The 12,985-nt window shown below is 38.8% G+C and overlaps 1 protein-coding gene across 1 annotated transcript; it reads left to right on the forward strand.

Annotated features, from left to right (window-relative positions):
* The first annotated feature begins 2,671 nt into the window (after positions 1-2,671).
* Positions 2,672-11,482, forward strand: SDR16C5 (short chain dehydrogenase/reductase family 16C, member 5). Its single transcript, XM_009083221.1, has 6 exons — positions 2,672-3,014; positions 7,288-7,419; positions 8,391-8,490; positions 9,896-10,040; positions 10,658-10,783; positions 11,389-11,482. Exons 1-6 carry the CDS (start codon positions 2,694-2,696, stop codon positions 11,480-11,482), a joined length of 918 nt encoding a protein of 305 aa, XP_009081469.1. The 5' UTR covers positions 2,672-2,693.
* The last annotated feature ends 1,503 nt before the right edge of the window (positions 11,483-12,985 follow it).

A 12,985-nucleotide genomic window follows, 5' to 3' on the forward strand; every position in this document is an offset into this window, starting at 1 on the left:
CCCGTGGAAGCTGCTCGGGGGTTTCTCGCGGTGCTGACCGGGTTAGCAGGCGCGGCGTGTCGAGTGAGAGTGAGGTTGTTCGGCATCCTCCGAACTGTGAGGAAGGTGTTGATACACCTCAGCCCTTGGGCCGCTGTATTTTTGTGGGATCGCGGCCCTCCCGATACAGTGAGAAAAATTCATGCTTGCCAAACCCTGCTCGGGTGATTGTGTCATCAACCTTTAGCCCCTCCGGCTAGCAGAGGTGTTTTGCGGTTTAGCTGCCAGACTCGAGCCTGCCCATGTGATTCGTGAGCAATGATAGTCTTTAAGAGCCTGTCAAATTTGCAAGAGCCTTTTGGCTGTGAGCGTTTGCACATCTGTGCAAAGTTACCTGCACTTAAAATCTGTCTGATAGGCCATTGTAAAACCTCTGATACTTTACTGCCACATAAAAGCCCTCCACACTTGTGTGTACGGATGTAGGCATGTTAAAGAACAATACATGGCATCAGAAGTTATCTGCAATCTTATGTGTGCAAAAGGCACCGTTGGTTGGTTCACCTGTAAATACATCCCTGCTCGGTTTAGTTGAGGAGCCAAAATCGACCAAGTGAGTTGGCAAATTTAACTGTCTGTAGGGATATGCTTGGTTGTAGTAGCTGGTGTAATTAGCAGCACTAATGCAGTGACTGAGTGAGAATGGAGGACTCCTGTCCCTGTCCAAGTTGGGTTAGGGGAGAGATGAGTCAGTGGAAATTAAGTGTCTTGTTGAAGGATGCAGAGCTGGTGCTTTAACAGGAAGTCTCTTGTGGCCTGTGTGCCTAAATGGCTCTACTTCTCTAAGTGAAAGTCAGTACTTCTCTGAAAGATCTAATGTGCCTCTGTCCTATACAAGCCTGATTATTTCACTTAAATAATTACTGTTAGAAATTCCAAACTGGGGTTAGATCAAATTGTGTGAAAGAAATTGCCTTTCTTAGTTTTTCATAGGGATTAAGTTTAACATTCTTATCTACTGCGGAGACAGGTCCCTTTTCAGGCAAATGGAGGCTGTGATGTTGATGGCACCAGTTTAATGCACTTAAGTAAAATTCAGCAACTGCATTTATTTTAAAGATTTGTTGCTTCTGTGTTAGATTCAACAACAAACTTGTGTTTCCAAAAACTTGATGTTTTGTTGTTTGGGGTTTTTTGATGTACATGAAATTTAATAATACTTTTCCTTTATTGCTCTGGTTTTGCTTATATCTAGTAGCTAGTATATATGCTTATACCTAGCAGCTCTAGAGCTACAAGAGCCTACTACAGGAAATGTCAATATTGGCTCTAGAAAAATGTTCCAGCACTGTTTTGATATTTCTTCTATTTCTTAGTAGTGTTACTGCCTCTGTGCACATTTTCTCATATTTTGATGAGAATGAAGAATAGAAAGTATTCAATAGAAAGCATTCACCCTATGACTTCTTCAGAGAGAAGAACTCATTTTCCTGCCCACTGTTTTTGACAAATGTTTTTCCGTTATGGGAATAATTTTGAGATGTCCTGAAAACTTTTTGAAATAAGTAGTTCTGTTCTAGCAGTGTCCTATCTCTTTTCAGGACTGGCCTTGTTTCCCATGTACAAAACCTGAGTCTCATTATAACATATGTGTGTCCACATGCTAAATTTCATGAACTTTGCTCACAGTAGCAGACAACTAGGTAATTTATCTCCTGGCTCTTGTCAAACATGATTACCTATACACATAGATAGCAATGTTAACTAAGAGATGTAATCAAACTGGGCATGTAGTGCTAAAGGTTGAAGTGCAAGTGCCAGCATGCTCTGCCTTTGACTAACTGCAGTATGAAGGATTAATATCTTGCTTCTCAGCTTAAAATTAAAACCTGCTTTAGCCAAGGATGCATTTCTTGCATAGCATTTGTATACTGGGAAATAAAATAACATTCATCCAAGGGCTTGAATGCCTGCTTGGTGTCAACATTATTGGGATGAGTACAGAGGTTAAAAATATACCTGAAATGGTATGATTCAAGCCTATGATATTTGCATAATGCAAGTGGGGGGAGGTGAAAAGAAGAAACTCAACAGTTTGCAGTGCTTTCTTGAAGCACTGTATTCAACTGTGAAAGCAGACTCTCCTCAATAACTGTAGTACAGGTAGTCGAAAAAAGCTAGTAGTGACAGTTAGTAATTTACCTGGTGTGTTTTGGAGATTTAGAAACACATTGTCTTCTGAAGCACAGCTTGTGGGTTTTCAGCAGGGTTTAAACTGACTTGGTTTGCATCTAGCTTTGCTACAAAGCAAAAAAAAAAAAAAAGAAAAAAGTTGTGGTCCTAAAAGGAGAATTTTACCTGACCTAAAGTACTAGCCCATAATGTGAGGTGAGGAATTTATAAAGCAGATGAGGGTGGGTATTTCCTACTTCTGCTAAATGGTAAATGAATTGTGTACTGCATCCTTGGAGGAGAGTAGGAGCAACCTGGAGATGAGGCAGAAAAAGGACAAATGGGTCACATATGCAGGTGTAAGCCTATATATATATTTTTTAAACAACACTCAAAAGCAAGCTAGAGAAAATATTTAGGAAATGTGTTTCAGTTTTGAGATCTTGATGTTTTTGCATTTTCTCTAAGGTTTATTCTCTCTGATAAATCTCTGGGTTTTGGTTTTTTTTTTTATATCAGGTATCTGAAGAACTAGCCTCAAGATGAACTTCTTCCTGGAAACATTAAGAGTGATTGGACTTTTTCTTTATTACTTACTGGAGTCATTAGTGTTCCTGGTTGTACCTAAATGGAAGAAGAATGTTAGTGGTGAAATAGTTTTAATAACAGGAGCAGGAAGTGGCATTGGAAGACTCTTATCATTAAAGTTTGCCAACCTTGGAGCCACAGTGGTTCTCTGGGACATTAATCAAGAGGGGCTCAAGGAGACAGTTAGACTGGCCAGAAGAAATGGAACAGTGAGAGTTCATTCTTACATCTGTGATTGTAGCAAAAGGCAGGATGTCTACAGAGTAGCTGATCAGGTAAAGTATCTTATTTGTGGCTTTGACACTATACTAAGATGAGTGCACACACGTGTGTATGATGTACCATTAAGTTTTTTAGTGGCATCAAAGCAAGAGATTAAAGTTAATTTATTCCAGTGTATTGTGCCTGCTACCTATTTCAAGAATGCTGTTTTTTAGAGTTGACTTGTTTGTATCTCTATTCCTTAAAAAAATGAAAAGATCTGATTCTCTTTCAGTAGCTCATTTCAACTGGGTAGCTTCTCATTCATTTATTCAATTACTGAGCAAGCACTTACTCGTGAAGTGCGGAAAATCAATTTATTGAAGCTAAAGCAGTATTTTAAGTTCTGGCAGCCTTTTACCAGAAGCAAATCCTAAAGACCATACATTGTAAAAAGGATTAACTGCTTAGGCAAATTTCAAATAATTCCATGGCTGTGAATAGATTTTTGCAGACTTACTTTATCAGAATCAGTAAATGTTTCTTGATGTCTTAAATATTTCTTTCTTTCACTTAGAAGAGCTTTGTAAACATAGCATTTGGTTGGATATTTTGGGCAGACTGGTAGAATGTCCAAAAGTGAAGATTGCTTAACAGTTTCCATTATAACAACCTGTTCTTGTTTGCTGAAAATGTTGCTAAACTTAACTGTTGGACTAAAAAGTTTCCACCATGAGTGTTTGCCTGAGGATGAATTTTTTTTAAAAAAAAAAAGTTTTGCTGTCTTCAGGAACATCTGTTGGCTGAAATATTGTTTTGGTTCTCTTTAAGAATTTCTAGCCTTCTGCCCTTTTCTGTCTGTGCAAAAATGACTACAACAAACTTTCTGATATGTGTAGCTTGTGCATTACTTGCAGCCTGTCAGAGGCTGGTGCTATTGGTGACCAGTAATGCTGGTCATCCTTGGTCCCCCTTGCAGCTCCATTACACCAGCTGAGCTGGACATCTGCTGTCCCTCCAGAGTACATGTCTCTCTGCAGGCCTGTAGCTGTGCTTTCTGCTGAAGTGGGAGGACTAGAGGAAGGAGTATTGTTGTGTGAAGGACACTGGAATGAAAAAGGTGAAAAATAACCTTCAGATTTGAGGACTTGAGGTCTAGCACTTCAGTCCCATGGGGAAAAGCAGTACCTAAGCCTTTTTGGACAAATAGAAAAAACGAGAAGAGGGTATAGATCTGTGTGTGACACAGGTTCAGGATGTCACAGAGTTAAACAGGAGTGAAGAAATTGTGATAGGGTCTCAGTGCATGACCCCTCACTTACAACCTTCTGTCAGCAGTTCAATTCTATCAGCTGAGCCACCAAAATTCTCCTGCTCGTTCACATAGAAGAAAGTATCCTACTACTGTTATTTCAGAAATGCCATGTCCTGGTGACAACGTAGAATCATGCTGAAAACTTTCCCATTTTATCAGTGACAAAAGAAACTTTAGTAGTATTTAGTGCTTGGTGCCACTGTTTACCTAACGCAGTGTAGTAGACTTTGGCTCATAATGTTCAGCATCAGCCTTTGCAAGATGAGACAGCGTTGTTCCAGGTTTTGTTTTTTCCCCTTCTGGTGATTCAGCTTCATGCAATGACTTGGAGTGTTGCAAGACTCTGGGGAACTAAATTCATGCAGGCAGGGCAGGATATGGTTGAAAACTTTGCTCCCAGTAAAACAATCTCAAAGCCAAAATGAAATGTATGTGGCTGCTTCATCAGCCACACAGAGACACCAGGAAAAAGTCACTTCAGTAGGAAGAAAATGAAAGAGCCCTGCCTGCACATGTGAGGTCCTTGTACCTTTCCTGTACCAACAGGATGAAGGATAGCCTTTGGCTATCTAGAGCTATAGCTTAATTTATTTCTAATGTCCGTGTTTCAGAACTACCCAACTCCTCACAGAATGTGACCTTCTCTGACCTACCCCTTCCTCAAGTTCAGCTAAACTTTAGGAACTTTAGGAATCCAGGACTTTAAAAGATGGAAGTAACTCTGGGTTTTGATCCTCCTACTCGTGAGGAAACAGAAGCCTTTTCCTCATTATTGTGTTGCAAAATTGCATCTTGGCTCACAGTTACTTTCAGGATCTCTCTTGCATGATGCTTTTTTACTTTATCCACTGTTTTTTCTTGCTTTTTAGTCAAGATGACATTTACAGTCAGTTTTCCAGTTTTCCAAGAATCTTCTTTCCTATGTAGAGGAGCAACAGTAGAAGCACATTTCCTGGTGGTATTTCATGCTGCCTATATTACACTACCTCTTGTAGGCAGCTGTGGAGGGGTTCATGGCTTTTAGAAAATAGGTGCTTTGGGATGCTGTCTGGGAATCACAGGAGTTGCATACTCCTTTGCAAAGGCAAAAATATAAATGCAGAAAAAACCTAGAAATGGTGTTTATACCTGAAAAATGTTTAACCAGATCAGCTGTTTGCATAATGCTTGCTTTTCTGAGGCCTAAACCACCTGGAACACAATTTCCTGCACTGCACCAATCAAGAAGTTTAGAACTCTTAAAAGCTGGCATTATTTCTGCACACATCCTCCACCTCCAATAGCTAAAGAAAAGTCTTGATAAAGGTCTATTGTACTTGGCCTCAAAGCAGTGTGTGGAAAGCTTGGGCTCAGTGTCTTGGCACTGTCATGCACAGGGGAAAGCTGAGGGGAGACGTGAATTAAACCAGCCAATTTGCTGAGGAAAGAGCTGCCACATCTAGTTAGTAGGGAAGCAGCATGAACAGAGATGTTGTAAAGCTGGAATTATTTGTCTGGATTGCAAGAAAGTACTTGCTTTGAATTCCATCCAAAATATGAATATATTTTGTAAGACTAGGTAAGAGCCAGGTGGTAAAGGAAGAGGTGGTTCAGGTTTTTGCCACCAGTTAGAAATGGAGTGATAATTGTTGTGTTTATTATCCCCTTCTCCCATCTAACCTGAATGCCCCAGTCACCAAGCTATAAAATATATGTACCACATCCCATATCTCTGTTCATCTTTTGTTTGTACAAAAGAAGCATGACCACTTATTCAGGTATTTATTTGCCCCAAAGAGTAAATTTGAGGTACTAGTCCAGGCTTCCAGAATTGCTAGATCATCTGACATGAAGCAGTGTTAGAATATCGTTTACTATTGCATTTGTGACCCTATACTATTTTTAACTTGTGATGAAGGGTGCATAATCAGGCTGGTGACTAGAAAAGCTTGTCTAAGACAGCCTATGGAGATCATGTGTTGCTGCTTTAGAATGTTGAAATTGTTACAGGATAACATTTTGAGAAGGAAATAGACAAGAATGTTTGAGCAATGAGTGAGGTGGAGAGGGGGCTCCGGCTGGTGAATTTGGCATAGAAGCTATTCTGTATAATCCTATCAAGGCTGCTTTCTGGTTTTTTGAACCATTGCTAAGTTAACAAACATGTACAAGATTGGAAAAACTGTCAGGAAGATGAGAAAGTTAAGCTAGAATAAAGGATAGGTGATAAATTACCCTTTAGTTCTTTCCTGTTATACTGGCTAGCCTACCTGTTCTGGTTAGTCTTTCTCCAGTCACTATAGGCACCTAGCAAAGGAAACATCATTAAGAAATTAAGTTGCTGTGGTCTGCAGCTGTATGGCAAGATGGCATAAAACCAACATGATTTTCCAAAACATGTGTTTAGCACTTGATCTGGAAGTCACAAGTTAAATGACACTTAGAGTTCTCATTTCCTTTTCCTCAAGTAGCTCAGATCAATAAACTATTTCAAAGACTATGTTAAATATTTTCATTCTCCTTTTGAGAGCTGGCACAATATCTTTGTAGCACCTGGCCTATAGGTGCTCTCTTGAGTGAGTCTGTTCATGAACATTCTCAGTCTGAAGCTAAAATGATAACTATACTTTCTCTTACTGAATTAAATGTATAGATATTATTTTTTAGCCAAAATTCGGGGATAGAGTGTACCCGATTCTGGTACAGAATTGCTCATTCATTTTAAGATGGACTTACTGTAGGAAAATACTTGTTGCATTAGTTAAGCTCTGCAGTAGAGACTGACCTGGACAGTTGTCCCCAGAAAGAGGTGCTGAAGGCAGAAGCCTGTGTGGAGCTGTTGGGTTCCACATCTCCAAAGAAAGTCCAGTTGACAGATCAGCTTTAAAAAGGCATCAGGTGAGAATGTGCAAGAACCTGAGGTGTTTGGATCCATAACAAGCATAAGTTCAACTTACTTGAAATGTGTAGTATTTCTCTTTAAGTTTTCATATATAATACTTGAAGTATATCTTGTATTTATTGCACAATATCTTGATGCTTTTTTTTTTTAGGTTAAAAAAGAAGTTGGTGATGTTAGCATCCTAGTCAACAATGCTGGTATTGTAACTGGGAAGAGGTTTGTTGATTCTCCAGATTCACTTGCAGAAAAAAGCATGGAAGTGAACACAGTGGCACACTTCTGGGTAATACCTTTATTTTGCATATACATGCAAAACCATCCTTTTAACATGTTTTCAGTGTTAATTTTGCCTCTTGGAATTACAGAAAACATGCAGGGAAGTGTAGCTCTTTGGAAGTTCAGTCAGAAATTATACAAGGAATTACTTTCTATGCCTGGGTGTCTGTAAAATAAAAAAGGGGCGGAAAAATGGATCCTTTGGGAACCTCTGGTGTAGGCAGGTGGAAGCAAAACTGTTCCGTATTAAGAATTACTACTAAGAACTGAAGTTTACCATCTGCTAAATTCTGAGGCTAATCATGTGTCATAATCTCACTATTAACTGACATGAAGCAGGCCCAGCCTAATAGTTGCTGCCCTAGTAACAGAAGTGTTCCATTCTGTTAGTGTATTAGTTGTTTTGGGGTTATAATAGTTTCATTAAGAAGTACCACATGTCCAGATACTGCTCTTAATAACAAGTAGAGCTTTTGTCAAAAATGTGTAACCTAATGTGCTTTTTCTTTCTTCCAGGGAAGGCAGGTCACCTCTATGGTGTTTCTATCATAAAGGATTGTAATGAAGATATTAAAACATGTTTTAGTTTATTTATAAAAAATGTAATTGCAAAGATTTCATGAATTTAACAGAAAGAAAGGACGAAATTCAATTCTTTTCCTGTTCTAAAAAATTTGCAGTGAACACTTAATTCTCATTTGAAGCATTGAAGTGATGAGCTGAAAGAAACTTCATGACTAGCAAGTTACCATCTGTCTTTTTAGTAGTACTGGTGGGGCTGGGAAAGTCCCTATTTAAACAGCTGAATGTTAGGGTTCAAACAACAAGTTCCGTATACACACATTTCCCCCTTCTCCATAACAGAAGGGGGAAAGCCTATTTAAACTAGGGAGAATTTTTCTAAAAACACCTTTAAAATATTATAGCATGTAGCTTAATTGGTAAAATGCTTCACTGCAACTCTGACTTACATTGCAGACTTACAAAGCCTTCCTCCCAGCCATGATTGCCACTAACCATGGACACTTGGTTAGCATTGCAAGCTCTGCGGGACTGTTTGGAGTCAATCGTCTTGCAGGTAGTTTATTAAAGCTAATGTTCACTTGTCTAAGTGTATAGTCTAATTAGTTTCATTTAAGTTCTGCAGTCAGTACTCATGATTAAAAAAAATAAAATCCCTAATTTCAAGTTTCTGGATCTTTCCATATAGGTAGAACAAACAGTCACACTTTCAAAGCAGCTGATCTAAAATAGATCATTTCTTTCAAAAGAGATTTTCAGAAGCTTAGCACTACCTTGAAATAGGTTGTTCTGCCAAGGCAGTTAGAATATCTAGAACCCATGCAGAAGTCTGGACACTGAGAACCTCAGTGTTATTAAGGTTAACTTGCAGATATTTGATAGGGAAGAGGCCACTTTTTTTTTGTGAATGTTCTCAAGCTAAGCAGAGCTACAAAATCCAGATGCAGTATAGAGCCAGAGGTGTGATACCTCATTTTGCATTATTTGTCTCTCAGCCATTTGTTCAAGAGGACCCATGCAGTGATGGCAACTGCCTACAGGGGAGCCCGAGAGGGACTCTTTGCTGGGAACCACAATGACAGGACAGGGGGAATGAGTTCAAACTGAAGGAGGGGAAGTTTAGGTTAGATATTGGAAAAAAGCTTTTTACTATGAGTGGTGAGACATTGGAACAGGTTGCCCAGGGACGTGGTAGCTGCCCTGAGCCTGGTGGTGTTCAAGACCAGACTGGATGAGACCTTGAGCAACCTGATCTAGTGAGGAGGTGTCCCTGCCCATGGCAGAGAGGCTATGGACTAGATGATCTGTAAGGTCCATTCCAACCCCTAAATTCTATGATTCTATGAACACAGAAGGCATTTCTGGAGAACATACACAAAGGGGGAGGAAAATGAAATAAGGTGACATAACAGTAAAAGAAATTTAGCTTTCAAGGCAGTGATAATGAGGACAAATTGAATTCATGCACTCACATCTCACGCATCAAACTCAGGTTTTCAAGACTCTCTTATGTGGTTTCAACTTGAAACTCAAAGATAAGGTCTGGTATGAAAAGATAACTATCACTTTCTATGGAACAATAGTAAATTAAAAGTGATAGCAGGGATGCAATGAGAAACCCTCTGTCTGCCAGTCTAGAACAAAAGCTAATTTAGGAGAGGAAATGTAAAGGAATGAATCACATCGAAGGCAAATTTTATTAGTAACCTAATCCCAAAACCAGTTCCTATTCTGTTGTGAAGTATTTTATTATAGGACAGTCATTTCCTACAGGTACTGTGTATATATAATTTCTATACTATAGTGTGCTGTTGTACATTGTAAAAGAAGAAGAAGGTGGCTAGTTAGTCATACTAGAGCAAAGTTTTATCCCTGTTCTCTACTGAACAGACTAACAGTTTTCAACAAAGTTTAGTTTGTAAATTTAAATATTTAACTATAATTAATGTTTTATTTTACAGATTACTGTGCAAGTAAATTTGCAGCAGTTGGTTTTGCAGAGTCAATTGATTTAGAGATGAGATGTCTGAGAAAGTTTGGTATTAAAACCACAATTGTGTGTCCTTACGTCATAAACACAGGAATGTTTGATGGTGTTAAGAACACGTGAGTAAAGTCTAGTGAGGTTTTTGTGCAAGTTGCATGTTTAGCATGTTATGTATCCGTATTTCCTTTATGAAAATCACAAGCTAGGATTTTCTCTGCTTATGTTATTTTTAGGGCTTCAGATGGGTGTTAACAGTGCTATGCAGTGACTGGGCAACCCAAACAGCAAAGGTCTTAGGTACTTAACCTGTTCATTTAAGTTGAAATGTGAAACATTTGTGTCCTTCCCTCCCTAGAAGCGAAATGCTCCAGTTGTCCTGTCTGGTTTCTAAACCCCCATTCACCTCCTGAAATTGGTAGCATAGCTTTGCTCAGTATGCATGTATAATGACAAAATTTAGAAGCCAAATAAAAGACTGGTGTGTCTTCATATTAGGACTCTGATTTGTTTTATGAGTGATAATACAGAGGGAAAATAACAGTGTCCACTCACTCCTAACATAATGAAGGTTCTGTTGTTTGTAGGATTTGTGATGTTTATTTCATTGTTGGGGCCTTTTGGGGTTTTTGTTGGGTTTTTTTCTTTGTTGAATAACTGTAAAATGGAGACTTATTTTGAGTAAAATGTGAATCCAAAACAATTTGTAAGAAATATAGTAAGAAATGTTTTCTTTCAGGTGGCCACATGTGCTTCCCCATCTGGATCCAGACTATGTGGCTGAGAGGATAATCACTGCTGTTCGGCGGAACCAAGAAATGTTGCTGATACCACGCATCCTTTATGTTTTTTTTGCTTTGAAAAGGTAGGTTATATCTTTCCTTCTTTTCCTCTCTTTTCTGTCCAGGGATTTTTCAGCCACATTTGATTAAAAGTAAAAACCAGGGTTCTAGTTGTTGGTGTGAATTTTCATTAAGTTCTGTACATTTTGGAAGGTTTTTTTGTTTCTAGGGATTCAGTCTACCCTTGGACCAATAGACCTATCACAGACCAATGACTGAAATGCCTAACTGTGACTTGGTGACTCCACTGGAGTGCAGTGTTACTGTGGGCTATAGAGACTGGGCCTGCTTCTTAGTAACTGCATCTCAGAGAATCATTGGTTGGAAAAGACCTTGAAGATCATTGAGTCCAACCATTAACCCAACACCTATCTGGTGTCTTGCTCCAGCATTTGTGGCACTTCTGACTCTATTGTAAGCCAGGTTGGGATACTGATCTATCTAATAACTTAGGCTGCCAAATGAGTGTAATGGATATTTTGATAGGACTTGTGGATCTATATTCTAGAGAGTTTACTGCCTTTGCCAGTATTAGCCAGGTAGAACTAATTCTGTGATAAAACTGCACCATTTTTATATGTCTGTTTTGTTCCTTTTAATCTTGTTCTTCAATGCTTCTAAATTACAGCATTCTACCAGTGAAAGCAAATGTTCTGCTTATGGAGTATTTTGGAGTCCTTGATGTCATGGATACCTTCAAAGGTCGACCAAAGAAGGAGTGAAAAAGAACAAAATTCAGAGACCAGCAACTCTAAAGCGGACCTTGTTAAACGTGGTGGTGGGAAAGGTTTGCTTCTCTAGCAGCTATGAATGTAAGGTGCCTCGTTTCTCATCATGGGTAACAAGATTTAGGCAAGTTGCTTTTTAATTGGCTCTTAATCAACAGCTTTCATTTGAACTATTTTTTTAATCCAGTAAACTGTTCTCTTTTGACCTCACTGTGGAATTATGTTCATTGAATTTAGTTCCTTTGGTTGTGTCTGTTATCATGCCTAAAATATTATCCTTCATCACAGACTAAAATAGACAATTTGAGGGGGACAAGGGACCAAGAAACTACATGTATTTGGCAGGGAGCTAGGAAAGCCTCTAGTGGACCTGTGCTCCTGTTGCCATTCACTGAACCATGAGGGTGGGCTGTACTGCTGGTGCTATTACCATTCCCTGGTAAACTGAGGAATTCAAGAGCTTCCTGAAACAACAGATTCTAATTCATACAAGTGAAAGCTTTGTGAAATGAAAATGTGCTGCTGGTGAAAAAGCAATGCGGTATATTAATTTTTGGAGGTGGTGATCTCTGGACTCACAGGTGACTATGGATGTTGGGGCAGGGAGAGGGAAAGATATAAATTATGTATTTGTGCTGCTAGTCTACTTTGTCTAATTTATTTTAAGAGCTTATACTATGCAACTTTGTAACAGAAGTCTTTGTATCTAATTGCAGTATTTTAAGAACAGTTTTAAATTGTCATCTCCTAAGAAGAATAAACTTGTAGTTTATAAGCTTAAGACTGCCAGCCTAGGTGGGCTATGTAATGTCATGCCAAGTAACACAACGAGCTACTGAAAGCAGAAGTGGTGTATTTGTATAACAGGAGTTTCTCTTGGGATTATTTCAGAAAGGGATGATGCTGATAGAACTGGACTAATGGGATCATTACAGGTGTAGGTTGAGTAACAGCATAATGTTTTGCTTCTCTGAGTTGCATGGCACGTTGCCTCATGCCTACAGAGATTTGTTTTACTTTCCCTTTACTCTTAAGACTATCCCTTTACTTTGGATATATTCTGAGGGGAGCCTGTCCCTTTTTGAGAATAAACTGACATAGAAAACTGAAAAGCTGCTTGACTTTTTGTAATCCAAAACAAGAAAAAGGAAGCTTATGCCTTAAATGTCATTTATGTACATGCTGGCTAAATCTACCTCATGTCACAGTACTCTGCTAGCAATTGGAACAGTGTGGAGAAAAGGGTGACTTTTATTAATAGTGGAGTTTTTTCACCATGATGGCCTAGCAAATACCTTCATTTTCCTTGTCTATGCAATTAGTGAGGTTTACCAGCAGAAAAAAAGTTTACATGGAATTACTTTGCCTTAAAGCAAGTATGTTAAAAACAGCCTTACCTTTACAATGGATTGATGAGTTAGAAGTCAGACTGATGAAGAAAAGATTTGTCTCACTGTCCTTTCAGAGCTGCAGATTTTCTACCTCAGAATTTATGCT

The sequence above is a fragment of the Acanthisitta chloris genome, unplaced genomic scaffold, assembly GCF_000695815.1.
Source record: "Acanthisitta chloris isolate BGI_N310 unplaced genomic scaffold, ASM69581v1 scaffold45549, whole genome shotgun sequence".
NCBI classification, from domain to species: domain Eukaryota; kingdom Metazoa; phylum Chordata; class Aves; order Passeriformes; family Acanthisittidae; genus Acanthisitta; species Acanthisitta chloris.